Raw genomic sequence first — 27,085 nt, 5'->3', positions numbered from 1 at the left:
TTTGTAGTGTATTTTTAGTTACGCCCCCCCCTAAAATTTGTGTATAATTGTATAGTTACATATTATATTACTTAATTTTTTTCTACCGGCCCCCCTCGTAAAACCGTTCAAGGTCCGCCACTGGTACTCTTAGTTTCTTTAAAATTACGAAAGTAGTTAGAAACTCTGTCATTAAAGTCCACAACCTGGCATTTAGTGCTAGAAAAGGCTCGTAATTCCTTGTTGTAATATGCTATAAAAAAAGGGTTAAATAATTAATTTTATAAATTACCGGTGATTTTGAAGATATATTTTTTAATCAAAATAAAAAAAATCATCATTAAAAATACAGTAGATAACTTTGATCTATATAAGGATAATGTTTAAATATTTTGAATTAACTTTTACTACTCCCTCCGTCCATAATATAGTGCCCGTTTGAACTTTTTTTATGGGAATCAAGAAACTTGAAAAATAATATGATGAACTATTAATGTTATTGTACTTTAGTAGAAAATTACACAATTTATTTTACTTTTTTAAACAAAAGACAAAAACTAATGAATTATGGAACCATATTTTCATTATAGAAACACGCTATTTTCTAGGTACAAACATTAAATATTGGATCACATTTTAGGATACCTAAAATGAAAAATATGCACAATATTTTTGGAAACCCAAAATAGAAAACACGCACTATATTTTAGGACAGAGAAATAATATTTATCATACACCATTTATAATAAGAATTTGTGTTTCCTAAAACGTGTGTTTTTAGTCGGTATGGGACGACGGAGGGAGTAGTAATGATGATAGAGAACGTGGAACATTAATGTAGTTCCATGTGCACATTTCCTCATTTGTTGGAGTCTTGGAGACCTCAAGTGCCGGAAAATGCCAAAATGGGTTTCATCCGTTTGTTTTCACCTTATCTTTGTGACTTTGTCTCCCAATTCCCCAAACCCAATCACTCAATCTCTCAGCACGTCTTTTCCGACCTTATTATTGTGCTTGTAGTTGTGGGTTTTGATAATTGCCCAAATCAACTGTACCAGTTATTCAATTGGGAAGTTGGGATTTGAAGAAATGGGCAAGAAGAAGAAGGAATTCATCCGATTAGACCGTGAATCAGTAATTCCCATTTCCAAGCCCAGGTTGATTCATGGTTTAACCCAACTCTTTGGTAATGTTGTCTCTTCACTTTTTTTTTTTCTACTTCTACTTCTACTTTTGATTTGCAATTTCTTTCATTCTTAAGTTGACTTTGTGTTTCCAGTGGAATTTGGCCGGAAAATCATTCGGATAGTTACTTGTTAGTTGTTACATGAGTTGCATACTTTGCATGTTACACTTAAGTGGTGGGGTTAGACTTAATTTGCACATTAGACTCATGTCACGGGGCTAATTTCCGGCTTTCCTTTGAAATTAATTAACCCGAGGTTAAGATGTTGTAATTTTCTTTGGAAAGTTCTTAATAGTATCCTCCAACTATTGACTATTTTGTATTATGTCTATGTCAAAAGTGGCCTGTGTTTAAAATAGATGCAAGGTGGCAAGTGACTCGTATTGGTACTGTATTAGTGTGTTATTGGTGTAGATGTACGCTATTAATTAATACCAATAAAAGTTACGGAGTACTTGTGTTATTGATACTAATACTTTGTACTGTTTTTTCATGAATACCCCGAGGTTTGACTTTATTCTCCAAATACCCTCGTAGTTTCAGGTTTTCACCATATACCCCGAGGTTTTATTTTCTTGCATGATATGACCCTGCCGTTAAGTGGCCATTAGAAACTTTCATTTTTTCACTATATGCCCCTCTGATATCTAAAACTTTCACCATATATTCCTGTTAAGCAATGACTAGTTTTGTTTTTTTGGCCAATATTCTAAGCATTCTCTCCTCTATATAAAAAAGCAGCAACAGTATTTCCCACACATCTCTTTCCACACTTCCTACACATTACACCCTTCTTACAAATAAGGTCTAAGCCTAACCCTTATTTTTTGATGCCGTGCAGTTTCGATCTTCATATCTTTCCGCGAAAGGAAAAAGACTAAATGGTTAACACCAACACTCTGAAAAACCACTCGTTGTGTTCTTAGTATCAAAGTAATCAAAATTAGCCTTTAGCTCGATGCCCTTTGGTGAAGTAGTAGCCTAGTAGGTGCATAACGATCAACAACGTTACCATCTTTATCAACGAGAAACTTGGTGAAGTTCCACTTATGCCCATCTCCAAAAAGTCCACCTTTGGTTGACTTCAAGAACTTATAAATCCGGGCAGCATTACTACCATTCACATCAACCTGTAAACAAAATATTAGGCAAAATGTTCCAAGAAAAATCATCAAAGCTGTGAGTTCAACTGTGTCTTTTCGGGGGCAACTTTGAGACGCGTGCACGCAAAGTCCATGACCTCCTCATTACTTTCCGACTCTTGATTACCAAACTGGTTAATGTGTGGGAAGCATAGAAAGAGATGTGTGAGAAGAAACTTTTTAAAAACTAGTTTACGTTACCATCTTTATACAGAGGAGAGGATACTTGGAATATTGGCCAATGACTAGTTTGTTTGAAAAACTAGTCGTTGCTTAACAGGGGTATATGGTGAAAGTTTTAGATACTAGAGGGTCATATGGTGAAAAAATGAATGTTTCTAACGGTCATTTAACGGCAGGGTCATGTCATGCAAGAAAGTAAAACCTCGGGGTATATGGTGAATACCTGAAACTACGAGGGTGTTTGATGAATAAAGTCAAACCTTGGGGTATTTCATGAAAAAACTGTACTTTGTATTAGTTTGGATTGGGTGACCTGTGTCCAACAAGGCACTTGACATTTAGAACCTTAATTTGGTCTTCGCAAGAAAGACATTAAATCTAATTTCTCTTATCCTTTTCTCCTCATCAATGGCGGATGGATACCATTAAATGGTGAGGATGGGTAGTAAATTTTCGCTCTCCACCTGTATCTTCTCAGCTCTCAGTACTATTTTCACAAACACCTGTTGTGCTCTTGCGGAATGATGATTGTGTAGGGGTCTAAAATGACTGTATAGGTGGTTGGAAAGTGGATAGGATGAAGAAAAGAGAAAATATAATTTGAGTTTGGAAAATGAACATTGTGTTTGGTGGAAACCTAATTAAAAGTGTATATACTTCGTATTTGTTAATTGGGAGAGAAAACTACTGAGTAAATGTGTGGAAATATTTGGAAATCTTTGTAGTTATAATCTAGTCATTTAGTTACCAAATTTAATGAAACAATGAATATTTTGAACAGAGTAATGGAAGAGAGATAAATAATAAAATATGATAGAAATTTACCAAATGTGAAAGTAATATATTTAAGAAACGGTTAAAAAAGACAAGTCGTGCATTTTAAAAAAAAGGAGGGAGTATTAAATTTCCTATTTTCAAAATTGATTAGAGGATTATTTGTAATTTTGCTCATAATTTTTGCAGAAAGTATGTCAGAGAGGGAGGAATTTTCTAGATTTTGTAAAAGAGTTGAGTACACGATTCGAGCTTGGTATCTTGTAAAATTTGAAGAGATGATGGTAATGTTATGGCTTAACCTGTGCAATTAAGTTGTAGATAATGCTTTTTTATGTAAATTTTGGTTGAAAGTTGGATGATCTGTTTTGATTGGTAGCAATTATTCAACCTTTTCGAACCTGTTGCTGGAGCTCATAAATTGAAAGAGCGCAATCTTTCTGAAGATGAAATTGATGAACTTGAGCAGAAGTTTCTCGTTCTTCTATTTCAGGTATTACCTTACTTGTTTCAACTCAGTTCCTTTGCTGAACTAAATACATGCACTTAGTTTGTGATAGTGAGTCTATGTAGCATGTAAACTGAAACGGGAAATGAAACCGAAGAATGGAGTTTCTACGTATTGTGCATCATTCTAGTGTTTTTGGAGGAAATGGATGGAGAGGGAAAGTAATGGATCTTCTTCCTTTTTTTGGGAATGAAATAGGGGAAGAGAAGGGGTAATGGATGGATCGATTTGATTTATTGAAATTCCATCCGTAAAAAACGGAAGAATTCTAATTTCTAGAAGAATAGGATTATTGCAAATAATTCAATGCAACCCCGATTTTTCCTTTTTAATAAACCAAATCCTTTCAATATTGAAAAGTTTTGGAAGGAAAATGGAAGCACACGTCTTCCCTCCCCTCCTCTTCCCTTCGGTCCACAAATGTTTTAGCAAAACTCACTGTTAATCTTTGTTTGTTATCACTAGTTTGCCTCTAAAGAAATTAGCCTCAAAATTGCATTATTAATTCTAACTCCACACTTTATCTTACTATGTTTTCTCTTTTACCCCACACTTTATCTTATGTTTTCTTTCCTACCCCATACTTGTCATCCCCCTCCCCCCCTTTTATCCCTCCATCCAAAATTGTTATTTTTCATGTCAAATAATGCAGGGGCATAGAGAGTTTTGTGCAGTACTACGTACACTTTTGTAACGTTCTTATGGTTTTCCGTTTTCGGGGTTTATCTATGGGGGCTTCAATTTTAATTGTTTAAGCCTGCTAATTGGTCAAACCTTAAATTTAATTTTTTTTTCCTATATGGTCCTGAATATGATTTGTAACATCATGTTACCTTATTTTGGATAATTTGACAACAACTATCGTTTTCAATGTCATTTTGGCAAATGACTATATTAATATGTTTGAAAAATTACGTTTCAGGATGCATTTGCATTTACCTAAATACATTGGAGTTCGACGGAAAACATTCCAAAATTATAAGGAGGTTTTTACTTGATTAACACCTAGTGCATTGAATTATTTTTCTTGAGCCATAGCTTAACCGACTAAATACAATTCTTAACTTCTCGGTGTGACTTTGGTGACTCAACTGTGATTCAAATTAGACTATCCAAGTCTTTTTAGGTCCTTTTTGCATCAAAATCCATAAAAATGTAGTTATTTAAATGTAAACTGGGTCATTGGCTTGTTTAACAATGACAAAGAAGAGAATAGCGATGGGGAGTGAGATTACCAATAATTTATTAAAAGAAGATATAAAGTTTCTAACACTTGGTAACTTAAAGGTTTACATGTATTTATTGAAGAAGAAATGTGCCCCTAGCGGTTTGTATTTTGATATAAGTATCGATATAGATTATCACATAAAGCAATTATTTGTTTGTTTGTTTATTTCTCTGAAGTTGAAGGATAGTTTATTTTTAAAATTTTGTTTTACCATGATCATTTTTTGATCGAAAATTTGCCAATTAATACCTAGTTTGTTAAAAGTTATTAGGGATTTGATTTTGGGACTTTTTGTTTTTTAGATTTTCATTTTTATTAATTAAAATCATTAAATTATAACTAAAGGTTAACTATGATGTCATTATTGGACTAACTGGGCAAAATATGATTAAGGTAGCAATTGACATCAATTGTTAGAAATGTTGGTAGTAATTGACAACTTTTAACCACCTAGGTAGTAATTGATTAACTCCTTAACAACCTAGGTAATAATTGACAAATCTTCTTTTTTAATATGTGAAAGTGATGGTACAAATTACATATGTAGTTATTCTCAAGCCTTTTCATCTTATTATTCCATCTTATAGTGAGAGAAAACTAAGATTATAATTCTTTCCTGACAACATCCATTTTCCATTTTTGTCTTTTAAGATGATGAATAAAAGTAATTTCAAGATAGTAACGGATCAAGAGTTTGAAGTTGCTGCATCTGGGAGTTATTGTCTAAATCTTCAAATCAAAGTTGATGAAGATAAGGTTTGTCACAGTCCTTGCTATCATCAATTTTCATAAGTGCTTTATAATAGCTTATGCACCTACCCCTTACATCATTAATAAAATCTTCCATGTCAAGTAAGATACTTCCTCCATTCCATATTGTTCTTCACTATTACTATACATGTGGTTAAAGTTTAAAAAGTTTGACCATAATTAATGGCTTGTGCATTAGAAATAATGTTAAGATTACATTTGCTACTTTTCAAAAGATTAGGTACCTAATATCACTTTTTTTTTTTAAAAAAAAAACGCGGTTCGAAGAGGAAACCTCCCTTTCCTCCTTTGTCGCCATGAAAAACACGCGTAAGCAGACTAAGAAGAACTCTAGTGGTGGAAACAAGACTAAGACTAAGACTCCGCAAGCAGTCCCTAAGGTGTCGGCAAAGACTAAACCTCCCTTGAACCTCAGCAAAGACCCTGCAATGGTGGTATGCGATGATATTTCTGTGCAATGAGATGAGAACCCAAATGATCAATCGTTTAATTTGAATGAGATTTTGACACCAACTGCAAGTCTGCGACACCTACAACAACAATCGCAGGTTAGAGGTGAATTTAACGCCTAGTTAAGTGGTTAAATGGCCTACACAGTGGTAAAGACGCCCGTACCCACTTTCAATCGAATTCAAAAATTGGCGCGAATGATGTTGCTTTGATTGATTCTTTGAATGCCCGTACTTCTAATGAGACTCTTGTTAATGAAATCATGAATAGGGATAATACTAATGTTGCCCCCCTGTTTTGACCCCATTGGTGACAATTGATTTTTATATTAAAGAGGAGATTGCATATTGGGAGTCAGCTGAGTTTGTTACGTTCTGGGTGCAAACCCTCCCCAGAATATCATGGAAGGTTATGTGAGACGAATTTGGGGTAGATAAGATCTCACAAGTTGGGAGAGGCATCTATATGGTATGCTTTACTACAATGGAGAATTGTGGTAAGGTTTTACAGGGAGGTTTTTCGTTTTTTTACTCCAAACCTCTGATAGTGAAGCTCTGGTTTGCTGATTCAGTGAAGACCTTGTCAAGAAGCTGCCCATATGGATCCAGTTGCAGGGGCTAGATGTTAAATATTGGGTGGAGAAGAGCCTAGGCAAGAAAGTTGGTCAATTGGGGTCCTTGATCAAGGTTGATCAGGCTACAAAGAATAGGGATAAACTGATGTATGCAAGGATTTTGATTGAGGTCAGTATTGACCAAGAATTTCCTGTTGTGATTCATTTCATAAATGAAAAGGGTACCAAAGTTGACCAAAAAGTCAACTATGATTGGCTTTCTGTGTCATGCTCTATCTGTAAAAGGATAGGACATGATAAGACTAAGTGTGCTAAGAAACCTGCTAGCCGTACTAGAAGAATGTGGGTACCAAAACCAATTCAAAAAAGAGTGGCTCCTGTACAATCTGCACAAGCCAAGGTATCTGTGCTACATCCAATGGATTTGTGCAGGCTACTAAATTCAGTAAGTCTATACGGCAACAACTGAAACTTGTGGTTACCTCCAACACTTTCCAAGCTCTGACTCTGATACTGAATTGGATAGTGGTGTGGATGAATATTTAGTTACAACTTAACAGGTTGGGAGTGTTCAATCATTAGGTAGGGGGATGGCATCCCCTGGACCTAATGGATAGAATCCTAATGGATAGAATTTTGTGCTGGAATGTAAGGGGGCTCAACAGGAATGATAAACAAGCTAATACCATTAAACTGTGTTGCCTCCTTGAAACAAGGGTAAAGTCACCCAAGATGGGGGAGACCTGTATCTCAATGTCTGCCCAAATTGGTGTTTTACTACTAATCTAAGCTTCACAAGAAGGTAGAATTGTTCTTGCCTGGGATCCTGATATATTTCACATGGACATTATCCATATGAGATAGCCAGATTCTCCATGGGTTTGTTACTCCTAGGTGCCCTAGTGTGGGATTCTATTGTTCCTTCATCTATGGCTTCAACTCTGCTTCTGAAAGGGAGTCTCTATGGTCAACTTCATGCACTCTTGCTAGCTTGATCTCCACAACCTGGGTGATAATGGTTGACTTTAATGCTATAATGGAAATTGTGGATAGAATTGATTCTCCAGTTAGGCTCTCAGATATACAACCAATGAGGAATTGCATAGCTGTTTGTCAACTTACTGAGGTTAAAACCATGGGTAGACTCTATACCTGGAATAATAAACAAGATGGAATAATAAACAAGATGGAACTGATAGGGTGTTTTCCAGAATTGATAGAGTTCTCTCTAATGTTTTGTGGGATGACATGTTCAATAATGTTGAAGCTTTGTACTTGCTTGAAGGTGCCTATAATCTTAAGTACTTATCCCTCTAGCTAGCAGAAAAACCCATACATATTCTACAATACGTGGACTTCATCTAATGAGTTTTTGCCAATTGTGGAGAAACATTGGCAAAAGTATGTTTATGGATTCTTTATGTTCAGAATCAACCAAAAACTGAAATGGATCAAACAAGACTTGAGAGTTTTGAACAACACTGGACATAGTGATGCGGTACAGTAATGTGGAGGTTGTTAAACTTCAGTTACAAAAATAATTGGCTGATGTTCAAGACAGGCTGCATGCTGACCCCACCAATGCTACTCTTTCCACCGAGGAGAAGAAGACTTTGACTGCAGCTTATAAGGTAGCTCAAGACAATCTTCTTTCCTTTCTCCATCAGACTGCTAAGTTACATTGGTTAGAGAAAGGAGATGAGAATAGCAAAGCTTTTTATTAGAGCATCAAACAAAGAAGGAAGTACAACACAATCCATTATATCCAAACAACAGATGGGGAATGGGTGAACTCTCCTAAGGAGGTTCAGAATTTCAGATAGCCTTTCTAGACTTCTACATGAACCTATTTTGTAGCAAAAAAGACACTAGAACTCCTGTGAAGAAGGCTATTATGGACAGGGAGCCAAGGTTACTTCAGCTTCGCTGATATCAAGAGGGTAAAGCTCTTGTTAGCTAGCTTATGATACAGTTGAGTTGGACTTCATTGCCGAGGTAATGACGGACCTTGAGTTCCCACCCCACTTCACTCAACTGATCATGACTTGCTTGACCATCAGTCAATACTCGGTTTTGACGATTTTGATCAATGCTCACGATGGTGTAAAAATGCGGTATCGGTCGCGGTCGCAGAATAGTTTCGGTGATGCGGTAAAGGTACGGTTTCGATGGTCGCGGTGGTCGCACGGGATGACTTAGTGAGGAAAATAAAAATTAATTAAAAATAAAGTAGATAATTGAGGGATTAAAAAGAAAAAAATAATTAAAAAAACCTGTTTAAAAAGTGTAGATTAGTTAGGGAATTAAAAATAAAAAAATTAAAGCACGTGGAGATAAAAGTGAAAAAAATCCTTGTATACAGGCATACAGCTGTTATTATTATTATTATTATTATTATTAATAAAAGAGTAGTCAATCCCTAGTTACCACCTACCCCAACCCTCACCCCACGCACGTAATTTATTTATTACTCCAGTAAAATGGAAGTTGTCAACTGTCGAGTGTCCAGTCCCCACCTACCTGGCTTCCCCCCACTCCCATAAGAATCCTAAAAAACCCTAAAGCCCTCGCCGCCTAGCTCCTCCTTCCCCCTTCTGATTTACTCATTCCTCCTTCCCCCCTTCTGATTTACTCCTCCTCAAACATCCATGGCGGCAAGCTTCACTCTTCTACTTCTTCTCTACTATGAATTCTCTATTTCTCCTCCTTTAAATCGGTCAATTTGCAGTCGTATCGGTATATCTCGGGCGATTTTTGACAAGAAGGTCAAATCAGACGAGATACCGTTGTTTTGTAAAACGCCGTGATAAATCGGCAAAACTCGTATCGGCATCCTCCAAATCCGGTACAACTCGACCGAGTTTTTAATCCATGATGCTCACCCACGGAGTTGATTCATCCAAGAAGGGGTTTAAGACAAGGGGACCCTCTATCCCCTCTTCTCTTCACCCTATGCATGGAGTACTTTTCTAGAGCTATGAAAGCTACAGCCCTAGCTTCAAATTCATTCCAGATGCAGAAGTATGAAGCTCATCCACCTTTGTTTTGCTGATGATTTGCTTATGTTCTGCAAAGGTGACAAAAAGACTATGCAACTAATGCTGGCGGGATTTCAGGTTTTCTCTGATAGTACTGGTCTTATGGTTAACCCTCATAAATCCTCTCTCTATTGCGGTGTGGTGGGATCCCTGATCATCATGCCCAAGAGTGTATATTGCTGTCTCTGACATGGGTTCTCTTCCCTTTAATTACCTTGGTGCCCAGTCCATGAAAAATGAAAGCCAGGGACTGTATGCTCTCATTGACAAGATGACTTCTAGAATCAAGCTCTAGAGCTCTAGGAATCTCTCTTTTGCAGGAAGAGCTCAATTAGTTAACTCTGTCCTAATGAGTCCTAATGAGTATCATGTTTATTGGGCTCGGATGTTCTTGTTTCCCAAAGCAGTGCTCAAAAGAATCAACTCTATCTGTAGGTCCTACCTTTGGTTTGGGAACTGTGAAGATAGCATACCTGGTCCAGTTTCATGGGAAAAGTTGTGTCAACCAAAGTCTCAAGGAGGTCTAGGTTTCAGGAATATTCTCCTTGAGGGGAAAAGTTGTGTCAACCAAAGTCTCAAGGAGGTCTAGGTTTCAGGAATATTCTCCTTTGGAATCAAGCTGCAGTTGGGAAATAGGTGTGGGCCATTGCACAAAAACAGGACAATCTCTGGGTTAAATGGATTCACACTGTGTATGTGAAGGAAAAAGTGTGGGATCAGTTCACTGCACCTGCTGCTGGTAGCTGGGTAGTGAAGGTTATTTGTAGTGTTAAGAACAGCTGCACTGCACAACTTAGCTCCTACCAGTGGCTAAGGTCAACTAAGTACTCTATCAAAGAGACTTGCAACCAGCTTTGCATACAAGGGATCAAAGTTCAATGGCAAAACTATGTTTGGAACAGACTTTCTGTGCCCGAACATAGGTTCATCTTGTTGCTTGCAATGTTAGACAGAGTGAAAACAAAAGATAAATTGTTTAAGTTAAGTATTGGCACTATGACCTATGTCTAGTATGTGGATCTGCTACTGAGACAACGGCTCATATTTTATTTGAGTGCCCCTTTAGTGCAACAGGCTAGGTTTTCAGCACAATAGGACCTCCATCTTCTTTCTTCTGAAGTGGATTTAGAGATATGACAGGAGCAAATTTCAGTGTACATAATGGTACACTGCTGTTGCCAGCTTGGTTTACAATATATGGAAAGCTAGAAACTCTGCTGTTTGGAACATGAAGGTTCCAAGTATCAAGTATCCTGTTCAAACAGTTCAACTTGAAGTCAAGAGTAGGGTTGCAATCTGCTCAACAAAAAAGCTTGTAATAGAGATAGAAATTGGTTCTTTAGCCTGTAGGGCTTTGGTCTTTTTAGGCTAGGTGTTCTTAGCCTCTGTGGTTTGCTTTTTGTTTCCTTTCTAGGGTAACTTTGAAGCATGGTTGTAAAATGTTTGGGTGATCAATAAAATTTATTACTTGCTTGACAAAAAAATAAAAATAATAATGTTATGTTATGTTATGTTGGGGGATATTTGTTAGATTTCTTTCAATGTACATTTCCTAGAAATCAAATATTATAATTTTTATTAATACGTAATAAGAGATTAAGAAATGCTAATGGTCAAAGAAGTGCATTAAAGACCATACAAAATGCAATAGTGAAGAACAATATGTAACAGAGGGAGTAGCATACCAAAAATATGTAATTGTCTAACATGTCATAGGTTTCTACAATAAAGAAAATTCTTAAATGGATTGTATGTAAATTGAGGGAGTCCAATGTAGTACACTAGCAAAACTATTTGATTGAACACTAGGAGAACTGGAGTTAAAAGGGTTCACTTCCCTTTTTGGCAAGTATGATCTGTTGTTGTCTGTTGTCTTCTTCTGCTATTCATTTTTCCAATTTGTTTTGTCTAATACTGGTGTTTTTTCCCCTAACTAGTGAACCGTTATATTTGTTCATTTTGTAGCTCGACTCAACACTTTTGAGGAGTTATTTTTCCAAGCACCCCCAAGATCACCTTCCTTACTTTGCTGACCAGGTACATATCACAAATTATTTCTCCTCCTTGATATATAACTATTAGGATCTAACTATTAGGATCTTACTGTCCATTCTGTTAAAACAAAATGGTTAAATGTGGCATATTATGTTGAAATGGATGGATATAACATTGAAGAAATATGAAGAAAATGTAATACACAGTGCTTCCTTTTAAAATGCCGGTGAGGTTTACTTGGTATATTTCTTTCATCTAGTTAATTGATTTAATGCAGTACATGATTTTCCGTCGCGGTTGTGGATTGGATCAAATGACTGGTTACTTTATTCAATGGAAAGTTGATGCACTTATTTCACGTACTGTGCAAGGATTCTTAAGATTGACTGGGTAAGTGAAGTAAATAAATAAAATGCATAGTTGTTGATTTTGTTTTTCTTCCTCACTCGAACTTAAGAGTCTAAATTCTAACAGGGAGGTTACTGTTGAACTTTTTCTATGAATTATTTTATCGAAAATTTCGAATTGAATGTCAGTCACGATTCACTTCTGCTTGATACTCTTATTTGAGATTAACATTGTGTTGGTTCTAATACCATGTACAAACTGCTACACTTGAACTTTTAAACTGTTAATGTAAACAAAAAAATTTAGCTTGTTGAACTTTGAAAGGCATCATAAAGTTTGCTGTAAAGGGTTCTAAGCATGTGGATTTATTTATGTATGGATTTGCGTATTTGACTTTTTGAAAGTTACAAAACTATCATGTATGGCTCATGGTACAATTTTTTTACTATTCTACCAATGCATTTTATGCAGTTTAAGTACTTGAGTAATCAGACTTGACTTGGCCCAAAGCAGACGAATAACTTGTTTTTGTTGCCAGAATTTGACTCACTGACAAGTTTTACAGATTATATATTGCAACTAAGATGTAAAACTAATATTCCTAAAATTCAATTCATGAAAATGGAAAATTGACATATTCAGCATAGTTTCGAGCTATACACCCAGATTACGCAGCTGTTAATTACAGTGAACCTTCCTTAATAAGAAATCTAGTTGTATGTGGATAATATGCTTTTTTTGCAGCAAACACAGAACATTTAAGAAGGGTCCTTAATATATTACATATCTTTGAGGTTGTTTCTGGCTTGAAGATCAACCTCTCTTAACACCCTAAGTGTAGTTTAGTTGGGCTAATCGTGATTCATTTGTTCTTGGTGTGTGCTGCAATGTTGGGTGCCAAATTGATAGGTGGTCTCTAATTAGTTATTTAGTGATGTTTGTCTAGTATTCCTCTTTACCATCTGTCTCCTTATTCAAAATACTGTTGTGCATTGCAAGTAGGATTGATGAAATGGTAAGGAAATCGTTGTGGTTTGGGTCTAGTGATGTGAGAAAAGATCATATTGTATGTTTTTATTTGGTGTTTTATCTGATAGCTGAAGGAGGTTCAGGTTTCAGGAAGGTGGTGGCTTAAAATATGACAATTGTGGGAAAATGGTTGTGGCGCTTTTCTCATGATCATGGGTCCCCTTTTGGAACTGTGTTGTAATCAGCATATGGATGAGATGCACAAGGATCTAGAGGAGTTGCATAAGAATGAAAAACAAAAAGGGTTCTTTCTGCAGAAGTTACACTTTGGTAATCATGGAAATTTATTGACCAAGTGTTCACTTTATTATTTTGATGAGGTTCAAGATAGGGTATGCATCTGGCATTCATTTTTGGGAAGATGTTTGGATAGGAGGGCAAGCCTTTCGTGTTAGATTTCCCCGATTATTCCAATAGTCTTCGCTACACAATGCCTGGATTTTTAACTTTTTGTTTTTTTGTATCATGAGATTTCTAGGGGTTTACATTTCCGGAGGTCTCCACGTGAGAGGGTATTAACTATTAAAGGAGCTGCCTTCCCTGATAACGTATTAGCCCAATTTGGTTGAATATCCCCCACTTACTTCTAAATACGAGGGAGTCAATGAGGACAATTTGTCCTCCGTTCTTGTACTTTCTGCTAATGATTTATGTAAACAAAAAATAGCGAGCAGAATGTTATATTATATGGTACTTCTTTCCGTTCTTATCTACTCGACTCACTTTGACCGGCACAGAGTTTTAGCCAACTTAATTGACTTCATTTTATTGTGTGATATGTAGTAGTTGGTAGTGAGTTATATTTTATTATTATAGTTGATAGATGTATTTTTTGTATGTCCACTTCCGATGGAGCCAAAGATTCATTTGTTCTTTTGGCTGTCGGATGTAATGGACTAAACCAAAATGGCTCTTAAAACCTCTTCGCTTCCTTTCCATGAAGTAGAAGATGGTCGTCTGGTTGTCGTCCCGTTATCGCTTTTGGGTCAATTGGAAACAACCTTTCTGCAATTGCAGGGGTAAGGTTGCGTACACCCGACCCCCCCTCACCTCGCTTCTTGCGGGAGCCTCTTTGAGGCAACTAGCTCTTAAGCCCGTTCCAAGAACAGGCAATTAGTGGTTGTTAAACTGTCTTTTAGAATTCAATTTTTTTGGAGGGCTAGCTTGTATTTGAGTAGGAGAATATGATTTAAAAGAGGTGAGAAATTTGAAGGTTAAAAGAATATACTTCATAAAATTAAATTAAATGATGAAATTAATATTAAGTGTTAAAGAAAGAGAGAATTGGAAAAGATTGAATAATGATATATGAATTAAAATGGTAAATCGATGTTGAATGAAGAATATGAAGTGGAAAAGGTGCTAGAGTCGTAAAATATAAGAAACAATTGGAAAAAAAATGATGAATTAAAAAGGGGATGCCACATGTCAAAAAATGATGTATGAAAAAAGAGGATGCCACATGTCATCTATAGATTTATGGTTTTGCTTTTTAAATAATAGGTATAGATGGGGTAATGATAATAATAATGATAATGAATGTTGATAGATGTATTTTTTAATTATAGTTAGTGGGTCCAAACTCCAATTAAAAAAAATAGTGAGCCATGTCATTTAAGGAAAGAAAGAGAAGCGTGTCAAGTAAACAGGGAGGTTTTTATAAGAAAAGTGAGTCAAGTAAATAGGGACAGAGGAAGAAATAAATTTGGTTGACTTATAAGAAATAGAATCAGTTGCATACAGTATATTACAATGATGGTTCTTCTTTCTTCCAAATTTTCATCAAATTTCCATTTCTTTCCTTTGATTTCCGTTTGGTTGTATTACTTATTGACATTCAATCCACATTTCAAACACCTTATTGTCTCTGGGCGTTTCTGGCGCAGTCTGAAAAAGATCTTCTCAAGAAAAGGAAGATTATGGTATGTGAGAAATCAAGAACTTCTAGAAGGTATAGTCACCGAGTGTGAAGAGGATGAGTACGATGATAATGATGGTGATGAACACAGCTTATTAATTGAAAGGATTCGTGTTCAGAATATGGATCTCAGGTTTGAAAGAGACTCATATTTATATTTTGCTGATAAGGCACTAGCGAATAGTGCTTTTCTTTTTTCACTAAAGCTACTGAAGTTCTCTAGTATAAAAGCATGTGAAAATCCATACCTTTTGAATCGTATATTGTTGTTGGGAGTTTATCTTTCTATATTAACATTTTTACTTGAGAAATGTCAAAATTTCAACCCGCTTGCTGTTTTCATGCTTACCAGATTCCAGGTTAGCTTATGGAAGATAAGTAACATTGAAAAACTAGGCAAAATATTTTCGCTACTAACTTGATATGCATTGTAACTCGAGTTACTAAAGTCTGAAAAAGCAAGTACATGTCACAAAGTCAATGTCAGATTAATGATAACTGCTGGTAGGATGGCTGAGATGGTGAATTATATGTTTTGATAAAATTGATTATTGTTTGATTCTTTAATCTACCTGGTTAGTGACAAAGCTGCATACTGTGGTGTTGTTGCAGCAGTTGGTGTAGTTGCGATATTTGGTCTTATAAATAGTATCTACATTTGCCTCACGGCTTAAAGCTAACTTGATTGTAATAGTATGTATTTTCGCATCTCTGCTGCCTGTTTTCAGTTTTTTGACATTCTGCTTTTCCTCAGTATTTGCAACCTCTTCAGTAAAACAACAATCCAAGAGCCAACCTTTGAGAAGATTATTATTGTATACCGGTAATTCCTCCCACCCACAATAACTTTAACCAGGGGTTGTTAACTGATTATCATCTGTTCGAGAATCATCTTTAGCCTTGTTTCTGTAGAATATTGGAGTGGCTAATAATATCAAATCTCTGCTTGTAAAATTTGAAAACATAAGCAATACAGCCCCTTTTAGAAACTGAAAATCTGTTTTATTATAACTTGCAGAGAATATATCTTTTGACTTCTTACATGTAGAAACCCTGCAGATTGCACTCTACTAAAGATGGCAGAGCAATTTATGTGAAGCACTTCAAACACATCCCCATGGCTGATATGGAAATAGTTCTTGTATGTTGAAGGACTTCTTTTCCTTGTTGTGAACCATAAATCATTACATTATGTTGTATACCTTTTGACAATTTTCACGTTTTCTTGTAGCCCGAAAAGAAGAGTCCAGGATTAACTCCATCCGACTGGGTTAAATTACTTGTTTCAGCTGCCATTGGACTGGTACCTTCCTTTATTTTAAAACTAGCTTCATATGCACGCGATGCGTGTGGGAGTATAATATAATTAAAATTGTGTTATTATAATTAATCACCACAAACAATAGGCAACAAAAATTGTTCACAAAGTTTATCTGAAGAAAAAATTAGACATTATCTATCTCTACATGAACCAAACATGTAAATAGTGAAATAATGTAATACTCATGCCCTTACATGATGAAAAACCTAAATTGTAGTACCAATGTAAAAAAGTAAACATATAATGTGTTTCACTTTTATTATTTGCTCACAATATGTTACCTAACCACGTGCACTTTTCCACCCAATCAATTTGTCGCACAAAACTACAGTATAAGAGTATAAGAATATTCTGGATTTAAATATGTTATTGGTGTAGGTAACACCCATGAAGAAACTTTGGTTCCGAAGGTTGAGATTTTTTTTTTCCATGAGCCGATTACATCTATTAGGCTACATAAACGTAAATCATTTCCCTTTTTATTTTAAGCTCAATATGAGCTAATTAAAATCAGAAGATTATTTAGTTATAGTAGATTGAAACCTGTTGAAGTACTTTTATTTCATTAGCTAAGGAACCTAAAATGTGTAGTGCAAGGTAGGTCGAAGTAATAACCTATTAAACCAAATTAGATATTGATTTTCCCTTGAAAAACCAGATATTGGTTTTGACCTTCAATCTTTCGTATCATATCTTCTTTTCCGTCGAATATAGAACTCTAGAACGACACATTATTTTACCAACATTATTAATCAACCTTATTACTTATATTTTCTTGTTGGTCTTACATCTTTAATATATAATTATACAAATCATGATTTTCTGCTTTTTAGTACTTTGTATTGAAAATTAATCTTTTGTCGAGTAAAGCGTAGTTTTTTTTCTTCTTGTGTATGATTAATACTCATATTGTTTGCTACTAATATTGAAAAGAAAATACTACATTTAATTTTAGTGTATAATTTGATCCATTTTAGTACTTTGTATGTACTACAACTCTTGAAAAGTGAGTACTACATGTATTATTTGCAACTTGTACCGAATAATCTTATTTTGACTTTTTCCAATCAGATTGTTTCCCTTAGGAAAATAGTATAGGTTGCAAATTTGCATTATACTTTTCATTAATTATATATTTAATACAATTAGATAAGTTCAAATTGTGAATGGCGGATTGAGGATAGGAGGACACCAAAAGGTCCTTTACTAAAATGACCATAAGAGTTCCCTGATAAAATAGAGATAATATGCCACATTTGAATTTAATGGTTAATAATATACTTTTTAAGTCTAACCAGTAATTTGAGAAGATACTATTGCCCATTGGTAGATTAATCTAATTAAGTGCCTTCAAAAAGATGACTGTTAGCTTACTAGACTGCTCATCCAAACTCATTGTGCTACTATTTCAGGTGACAGTTATAACTCAGCTCTGCCAGACTAAAGCTAATATAAAAGTGTTGGCTACTGTCTGCTCTGCGGTAGTTGCTTATTGTGCTAAGATATATTTCACGTTAAGTGTTTCTTCCTCTAAATCTTCATGTATTATTCATTTTTTTAATCTCTTTTCTTTTCATTATAATTTTTTATACTCTCAGAGAAGTAACCTAGCTAATTTACAAAAAATAAAATGTATGGATTCTCTTATACCCTTAATCGATATTCATTTTCTTATTTGATTCTATCAGATTTCAGGCAAATTTGAAAGACTATCAGAGTTTAATCGTGCAGTCCATGTATGACAAACAACTGGACAGTGGGAGAGGAACTCTACTTCATCTATGTGATGATGTAATTCAACAGGAAGTAAGTTGCTACATTTTACCGTTAACTTTCTGAGGTCGATAATCTCTCTTGTACAAGTGTAAAATCTGGAACATACACAACCCTCAACACAGCTCCTAATTGGTATTCCCAGAATTTGAAGGTTCTTGCTGTTTTTACAGGTTAAAGAGGTCATTGTTGCATTCTTCGTGTTGATCAAGTACGGGAAATTAAGTCGCCAAGTAACAATCATTATCATTATTAACCGTTTATACTCCTTTTTTTTAGAATAATTTGTACAAGATGGACTCTTTGTTGGTTAACAGGACTTTATGTTGAAACAGGACCTTGACCAGAAATGTGAGGAGCTGCTATCAGACCAATTTAACGAGAAATGTAATTTTGATATAGATGATGCTATTCACAAGTTGGAGAAACTGAGCCTTGTTTATAAGGTGAAATTCCCTGCAATTCCCTTTTGATTTATTTATAAGTAGCCTTAAAAGTAAAAATATGTGCAAATGCACTAACTAAAATATGGGTAAGTCCCCTCAAAAAAAATGAAAAACAAATTTATGGGTATGTCTCCTATAAAGCTGCCTCACACATAAGGCCGTTGATTTCACCATATTTTTAATTATACGAATATAAATTTAACTATTTGATTTTTTGTAGTTAATAACATAACTATTGATCAGTGTATCTATTGATTAGAAAGTACAACTATGTGTAAGAAGTTGGCCTTATACATAAGACTGCTTCATAATAATTTGGTACTAAAATATACGGAGTAATTAAGAATAAACTACTATAAAAAAAAGTGCCAAAAAAAGGTTACAGTATGAAAGAAATTATTCAAATAAAATTCTGAATTTTAATTTTTTTTCTTTTTCAAATCATCTGAAAAATCCTAGTATAATAAAGTCGTAATTTTATTTGTACACAAATAATTTTTGAACTTTTAATTTGCAACTGTGATGTGACACGCTTAATCGATACTGGTATGTTTTATGAACTCCTAATTTTCTATGTTTGATTAGACCTGGTTATTGGACAGGGTAGTCCAATGGATATAGGGTTAGGGTCAAGTTAATAGGGCTTTTATTGGGCAGGGCTCTTATTGGACAGGGCCTTTATTGGACAGGGACATTATAGGGTCAAACTTATACTACAATTAGTTTGAAAATAAAAATAGTAATGATACAAAAAATTACATGCATAGCTTCGTATTTACTTGTACTTGCACATGGCTCTTTTGTTTTTCATTTTTCATTGCTCGTTTATTGACCCGCCCAATAATGACCCGCTATTGACCCGCGACCCGCTTTTGACCCGCCCATTATCGACCCTCTAAAAATGACCCTTTCAATACCCGACCCTCTTTTGACCCGCACCGACCCTGACCCGCCCCGCCCGATAACCAGGCCTATGTTTGATATGTGAGATCCTGCAATGTATCATATTCCGTATTAAAGTATAATTTAACTGATTTCATGTTGAGTAATAAAATGCAAGTACTAATTCATTTCCTGAAAGATTTTTACACTCCGCTATTTCACTTATGTCATAAAAGTTTTTGCATTTATACCTCACTTGGCCACCACAATATACAACTTACAATATTTACAAACTTTTAATATTGGAGTTCACTACCACCTACTCACAATAGTTTAATACTTTGTATTAGTTTTCATCCACTTATAATGTTGAACAATATATAACCACTCATTTGAAGAATGGAGGTAGTATATATGAATAAACAAAAGAAAGTCACGAGGAGTGAATATGTGCTTAACAAATATCATGATACACTGCTGAAGTAATTATATGTTAATTATGAACACAGGATGAAATGGAACAGTACTCCTCCGTAGATGTGGGAAAAGCTAATGAATTCATTCGCATTACAACAGAGGAAATTGTTACAATTGCATGTCAAGGTGATCAGTGAAGGCGATAAGGGGATCAAAAAAATAGCTTGCCACCTCTTGCAGTAAACGCATGCATTGCGATCTTGATATTTTATCGGTTAGATTGCAGCTACTGTAAAATGCTATTCATACAAACTAACTCCGTAAGTATGTAACAACTAACAACACAGTGACATAATTCAAATGCCAACATTTTTCTGTAAGCAAGTTTAGGAGTTTTCCTTTACTTAGTACAATGCATATTGTCATAATTCATAAATAGGGAACTTTTTGGAAACTGCAGATTTTCATTGAGAAGACTAGTGCATAATATGACAGAAAGTCTTTTGAATGTGCTATGCCATAATCATGCAACAGTCACTACCAATGCTTCTCTTGGACATCTTTTATCTATGCAGCTGCTAATCTTGGAATCAGTTTCACCTACAGACAGCAGAAGACATTTTACTTCACATATTACATGAGAAAAAACATATAAATTAAACTTGATAACATTTACTTGAAATGGAAACGTTAAGTTTTAAGTATCCCAAAAAGGAAAATGTTTTCAAGGGCAGGGAGGGAGAAATCTGTAATCTATGTAATCTATTGCCAAATCAAAATAGTTTAAGCAGATGTCAACTTAATGCATCAGTGGAATAGACGGGGATTACCCGTTGTTTCCCTGTTCACTTTCACCAAAGCTGACAGCGCATTGCCTTCAATTTCTCCTCCACTGAAAGTTGGACTATTTTAGCTATTTGATCATCAAATTACTAGCATAATGGATACATTATAGTACCCAAATAAACACCATTGCTTTTATATGAAAGTACTGTGCAGCCAACAAAATTCAGTATAAAGCATTCAATCTTATCGCAGAATTTTGATGTTATTTCAACTTGCATTTTTCATTAAGATTTAACTAATCAGGACCACCCACTCCTCTCATCAAGTATATAAATAAACAGAAACAAACTGAAGAAAGGCACGAGAGAAAATCAAACATCAACTCACCTCCCTACTCGTTTGATGTGAAATAGTACACTGAATGACCCCCCAGTGAAATCTCAAAATTTGGGGATAGTTCAACGAAAGCAAAGGCTTAAGCTGGGGATCGCTCAACCTGGCTAGGCATGGGCGGAAAATCCTATAAGCGTGGCCAAAATTGTCAAATTCATCTGAGCATGCTAGAAGAAATAGAGATCAACTTTAGAGAGCTGTAATACTTCTTAAGGCAAAACTATGAAATTCCCCCCTTGCCTTCCGCTGAACTTGTCTATAATTCAATGCTGAAAAGAGAAAACACATCAGGAGTTGGAACTTGCAGTATAGTACTGTATTGGTTTATTGATGATTATTCTTCTCCTAGAATCCTAGTAAATATAGTAACAGAGTAGCTACTGGAAATTAAATAAGGAACACATTCCATTAAAAATGAAAAGATGTCATACCTTGAATATGCTATCTTAATAACCGTATCTGTCACAAGCTTTTTTCCAAGATGCTTATGAAGTTATTATTTAACACTCACATCATCCTTCAGGAACTCAGTTGTTTCAATTTCTCAAGAACCTGTTTCATTGACGGCCTAATAGCAAGTGATTCCACAGTGCATGACAATGCAAGCTGCAACATCTTCAACAAGTTCTCCTCAGGCCCTGATTCCCACAATTCTGAGTAAAAGAACTCAGAACACCGCCCCTTGCCCATCAATAACATGGCCCATCCAACAATATTGAACCCATTACCGTACTCGGAAAATGATGGATCAAGAGTCTTCTTCCCAGACATCAACTCTAAAAGCACAACACCAAAACTGTAAACATCAGCTTTGTCTGAAACCCTACATGTAATCGCATACTCTGGTGCCACATAACCAAATGTGCCTGCCACATCAGTTGTGGCATGGGTTTGAGAAACTTCAAGCAACCGAGCTAACCCAAAGTCAGACAGATAGGCATTCAGCTCCTCATCAAGCAGAATATTGCTAGGCTTGATATCCCTATGAACTATTCGAGGAACACATGAATAGTGAAGGTAGGCAAGGGCATGAGCTACATCATCTGTTATCTTGTAAATTTCTGGCCATTTGACATTTTTTGCTGATCTATCATGTATAAATGTCTCGAGGTTTCCCCCCGAAAGATAATTGTAAATCAAAAACATTTCAGTATCTCCTACATAATATCCAATTAGGGTAACCAGATTCTTATGTCTAACTCTACCTAATGTCTTAATCTCTGCCTCAAACTGTTGGATACCTTGGAATCTACCTATGGACAACCTTTTAACAGCTACAAGATAACCTGGGACTAGTTCAGCCTTGTAAGTTGACCCAAAGCCACCAGTACCAATCAAATTTCGAATGCTGAAATTTCCTGTTGCACTGACTACATTATCATAAGTCAATTCAACAGGGGTAGCAGCAAAAGTCACAACTACTTTTCTTCTAAGACAAGTGAGTCTCCCCAACTTCTTTTTACCAAAAATAAGCCCAAGCACTATCATCAGGAGAACACTAACTACAACCGACACAGAAATGACTGCTGCAATTATTAAGGATTTCACTTTTCTTCGATGGTGCACATTCTCAACTTCAAGTGGAACTGGCAGACCAGCTGGTGGTACAGAATATGGATCAGGACATGAATGCAGAAACCTATTCCCCCTGAATCTTTCACAATCACTTATATTTTGAAGGTGTGGAATATGACCTGTGAGATTGTTGAATGAAACATCCAACTCCACAAGATGGGACAAGGAAGAGAATGACCAAGGTACGTCACCAGTAAGCACATTGTGATCCAACAAAAGAACTTTTATATTGGTTGCATTTGCCAATGCACTAGGAATTGGACCTCTGAGATTATTTCTGGAGAGATCCAAGTCCTCAAGGGAAGTCAATTGACCTAGATGTAGAGGAATTCCCCCAGTGAAGTTGTTCCCGCCAAGAAATAGTGATTTCAGAGTTTTCAAGTCTCCCAACTGCTTAGGTAGTGGCCCAGTTAACTGATTTTCTCTTAAATCAAGATGACTGAGCATATGCAAGTTGCTGATCCCTGACGAAATTGACCCTTGCATCTGATTCTGCGCAACTTCAAAACTTGTTAGCTCCAAACAATCTTGAAGCAGTGTCCGGTATATCTCCCCAGATATATGGTTGGCGGTCAGATTCACAGAAACGCTATGAAGGTTTTGACAACCAGATAACAGCTTTCCAGGAAGAGATCCATTGAAGCCATTACCATTCAACAAAAGTTCATATGATACATTACCACTGGAAACAAACAACCCATTTGACAAAGAAAATAAAGGCAACGAACCAGTGAAGTTATTACACCCAAAATCATGTTTTATCACCAGCTTGTCATCTGACTTCACATCAGGTTGACCATTCAATTGAGGATCCCACATGTAGACATGGAAGTAAACACTTCGAGCATCTTCTTCATCGAGAGAATACAAACCATTCTCCTTCAAGTTTAAGCCTCTACCACAATTGTGATTGAGCAACGGTAGAAGAGAGCCAGAAAGCGAGTTCCAACTAACATTCAAATACACCATGCATGAAACTTGAAGCTGCGTAGGAAAGTTCCCAGAAAGACCATTTGAACTTAAATCCAAAAAAGTCAAATTTGTACACATTGCAATACCCTCAGGTATAATATCATCTATATAGTTCTGACCCAAATTAAGAGCTCTCAGGGAGCAAAACTTAGTCCAATTCCTAGGCAAGCGACCACCAATATTTGCTCTAGGTGCCCAGAAAACCTGCAAAGCAGGAATCATAAAAACCTCTTCAGGAACCCCTCCCACAAATGCATTATACTCGCCCCTAAAAATATCCAATGATCTATCATCACTATACTCCACCAAGTTGGTCAGTACGAGAACAGCCAACTTCCGGCAATTTGCAAGCTCCCTAGGAATCATATCTGTAAGACTATTTCTAGAAACATCCAACACCCTAAGTTCTGAAAGTCGACCAATCTCTCGAGGTATACTACCTTCCAAGATATTCCCATCAAGCAACAATGTCCTCAACTTCAAACATTTCCCAATCTCAGTAGGAACATTACCAACCAGAAAATTATTCGAAAGCTTCAAATGCGCAAGGAACAAACAATCATGACCTACATTAATCTTACCAGAAAGCTGATTATCAGACAAATCAACGACCCTAATTCTCCCAGAACCAATTAATCTGCCCGGAACCTTCCCAGTGAGAAAATTAAACGACAAGTTAAGCAAACGAAGCGAAAATGAAGAAAGATTGCTTATCTCATTAGGGATTCCCCCAGAGAAATTATTCCCCTGAAGTTCAACCACCTCCAAATGCCGCAACTCTCCGATTTTGGAAGGAATCTCGCCGGAGAATGCATTGTTCGGAAGCGATAAAACCCTAAGCTCCGTCAAGTTTCCGACAGAAGAATCTAGGGTTCCGGCGAGAACAGGTGACCCATTTCCATTCGAAAATGTGAGATTCACAGAAACAACTCTACCACTCACAGAATCACAGGAGATTCCGCGCCATTTACAATGGTGAGTCGACGAAGACCAGCTCGAAAGGAGGTTAGAGCTGTCGCGAGAGACGGCGGATTTGAAAGCGAGAAGAGAAGCAGCGTCGTCAGCGGCGCCGTTGGTGGAGGAGAAGAAGAAGAAGAAGAAGAAAAGAGAGGAGAGAAGCAAGAGTACAGATTGAATCGGCATTGTTAACAGCGGTTGATGTTGAGGTTTAAGGGGAGGGAAAATATCAAAATAAGGGTATTGAGTTTAGGGTTTCAGAATGTAGGGCGGTGGAGTTGGTGTAAGTACCGGCGGCGAGAGTGTCGCCGGGGACAGTAGCAGCATTCGGCGGCGGAGGAGATGGAATTGAGGAGAGAGAAAATGAGTACTTATGTAAGAATGTGTGATGCGTTGTTAAAAAGGTCGTAAAGAGAGCTCAGCTGACTGACTCACTGGTAAACCCACAAACTCAGCTAACTCGCATCATTCATGCCGTCTCCTACCCTTTTTTTTCTTCAAAAGTTGCGTGTCAGACCGCCTGACGGCCACGCGCGTGTCAGACGGCCCATTTGTCCACGCGCGCGATCTCACATGCATTTTAAAAGATTTTTTTTTCCTCTCCTTCACAATTTCATTTCCCCTCTTTTTCCTTCCGCGAATCCCAGGAACAACATTCGCGAACCTAAGCTCACGAGCTTTCTCTCTCCTTTCGCAACCCTAACTCACGAGCTTTCTCTCTCCTAAAAGCCTCGGGCATGTCGTCGCCGCAGTCACCTCCTTGCAGTCGTTGCCTCACCTCCTCGCCGTTGTTGTACTAGTCGTCGTCCCCTCCAAAACCCTAGAAACACTCATTCGCTCTTTCTCCTTCCTCAATCGATCTCCGGCCACCTGAGTCACTCCATTTAATTTGTTGAGTTCCAATCTCCGTCATTTTTATTTTTCAGTTTTTTCTCTTTAATTTGTTGTTTTTACAATTTAGGTTTTTGATTAATTTTGTTGATTTTTTCGATTTTCAATTTCATGACAGGAGGTGGCGATGGTGGAGGTGCGGCTAGGTGCTTCTAGGGAAGGTGGTGGTGGAGGTGTAGGTCAACTGACAGGAGTTCTTCGTTGGTGGTGCGAGTGGTTTCGGTGGGCCTGAATGACGGTGATGCAGCATAGAGGTTGATCTGCGACAGTTGGAACGGCAGTGGCGAGGTATGGTTGATGACAATGGTAATCTTAGTTAATGATTTCTCATATTAAGTATTTGTAGGGGGGTGTTTTGTAAATTTTTCCGTACGTGGTTTTTTTCCCCTACGGGTTTGAGATTTTGAATTTCGAAGGAGTCGCCACCAAACAATATTTAAGGGTCCGGTTTGGAAAGACCAAAATTGACTATTGTGGATAAGGCATTGAATCTTAGAAACCGAATGGGTGAGATTCGGGGCACGGGAACGAACCGCTTATTTGGCAAGCTTTAAAAGTACATTCGAATACAAGACAAGGAATGTTTTCGAGAAATCCTAATCATGACACTAGGTCGGTTGGATCATGCATTTTAGAACATCGAAATTGCTATTTGTATGTGATCACTTTGCTTTAAAGTTAATTGAAGGAACCTAAGGCCGGTTTGTCCAAAAATTATCTTTGTTAAGCGTGATGTAACCTTTTGTATGTTGTTGAATTTAGCATATGAGGTGATGAAAGCAATAAACATGTAAAGCGTCATCACAAGAAATGAAGGAATTATTGAAATGCATACAAAACCACGTCACCTTAAAAAAGGTGAGTAAAGAGTGCGGAATTGAAATGGAAAAAATAAAGGTGCGATATTGAAAGTGCTTTATTGAAATGCGACATTAAAAGTGCGGTATTGAAAGTGCGATGTTGAAATGACGATATTGAAATGACATTATTGAAATGACGATATTGAAATTGTATTATTGTACTTGAGATCTGAACGTCAAACAACTACTTAATAATAAGTGTGCCCGAAACGGATTCAATTCTCTAAAAATCTAAACTTTAGATAAGTTGCTCATCATAAAGCATCCTTGATTTTGATTATTGAAATAGAACTTGAATATTGAACATGAATATTGAACTTTGAATATTGAACTTTGAATATTGAACTTTAAATATTGAACTTGAATATTGAATGTTGAAATAAGGAGACTTGGTTCTTAAATATTAAACCTTTTAATGTTAAAAAGGCCTCGCCTTTAATATGGTCCATAATCTTGAAGTTGATTCTAGTTTAAGGAGGAGTTGCTCTCACTTAAACATCATTGAATATTGAAAATAGAACTTTGTATTTGAACATAAAGAATTGCATGTTCATGTGTTCTAGTTTGGAAAAGGGTTTGCACTTTTCCAAACATCCTTGAACTTTGAAAAGATTTGTATTTTGTAAAATTGTATGGTGATTGTTGTAAAGGAAAAACTTTTCAAGTATGAAAGCTCATCACTTTACTAA

At 36.3% G+C, this 27,085-nt stretch overlaps 2 protein-coding genes across 8 annotated transcripts; one reads left to right on the top strand and one right to left on the bottom strand.

Annotated features, from left to right (window-relative positions):
• Nucleotides 1–806: 806 nt before the first annotated feature.
• Nucleotides 807–20,436, top strand: LOC110804910 (uncharacterized). Of its 4 annotated transcripts, none has more exons than XM_022010506.2 (15): nt 807–1,165; nt 3,454–3,548; nt 3,644–3,757; nt 5,652–5,756; nt 11,799–11,870; nt 12,106–12,218; nt 15,092–15,256; nt 15,878–15,946; nt 16,183–16,264; nt 16,355–16,426; nt 17,857–17,957; nt 18,133–18,250; nt 18,391–18,428; nt 18,553–18,663; nt 20,055–20,436. In XM_022010506.2, the coding sequence occupies exons 1-14, from the start codon at nt 1,069–1,071 to the stop codon at nt 18,617–18,619; spliced, it is 1,308 nt and encodes a 435-aa protein (XP_021866198.1). In that variant the 5' UTR covers nt 807–1,068; the 3' UTR covers nt 18,620–18,663; nt 20,055–20,436. The 4 variants fall into 4 exon arrangements, with proteins under 4 accessions (XP_021866198.1, XP_056687235.1, XP_021866197.1 ...); XM_022010503.2 differs by having other exon boundaries at nt 811–1,165; nt 18,391–18,450; XM_056831257.1 differs by lacking the exon at nt 15,878–15,946 and having other exon boundaries at nt 18,391–18,450.
• LOC110804909 (LRR receptor-like serine/threonine-protein kinase RPK2) lies at nt 20,315–25,092 on the bottom strand. 4 transcript variants are annotated; one of them, XM_022010500.2, is made up of 4 exons: nt 21,573–25,040; nt 21,136–21,410; nt 20,793–20,854; nt 20,315–20,562 (listed from the first exon to the last, which is right to left on the bottom strand). In XM_022010500.2, the coding sequence occupies exon 1, from the start codon at nt 24,829–24,831 to the stop codon at nt 21,661–21,663; it is 3,171 nt and encodes a 1,056-aa protein (XP_021866192.1). In that variant the 5' UTR covers nt 24,832–25,040; the 3' UTR covers nt 20,315–20,562; nt 20,793–20,854; nt 21,136–21,410; nt 21,573–21,660. The 4 variants fall into 4 exon arrangements, with proteins under 4 accessions (XP_021866192.1, XP_021866193.1, XP_056687234.1 ...); XM_022010501.2 differs by lacking the exon at nt 20,793–20,854 and having other exon boundaries at nt 21,573–25,092; XM_056831256.1 differs by lacking the exon at nt 21,136–21,410.
• Between the last annotated feature and the right edge of the window lie 1,993 nt (nt 25,093–27,085).

This window comes from Spinacia oleracea, chromosome 6 (genome assembly GCF_020520425.1).
Source record: "Spinacia oleracea cultivar Varoflay chromosome 6, BTI_SOV_V1, whole genome shotgun sequence".
NCBI classification, from domain to species: domain Eukaryota; kingdom Viridiplantae; phylum Streptophyta; class Magnoliopsida; order Caryophyllales; family Amaranthaceae; genus Spinacia; species Spinacia oleracea.
This window is presented reverse-complemented; position numbering and strand designations above follow the sequence as displayed.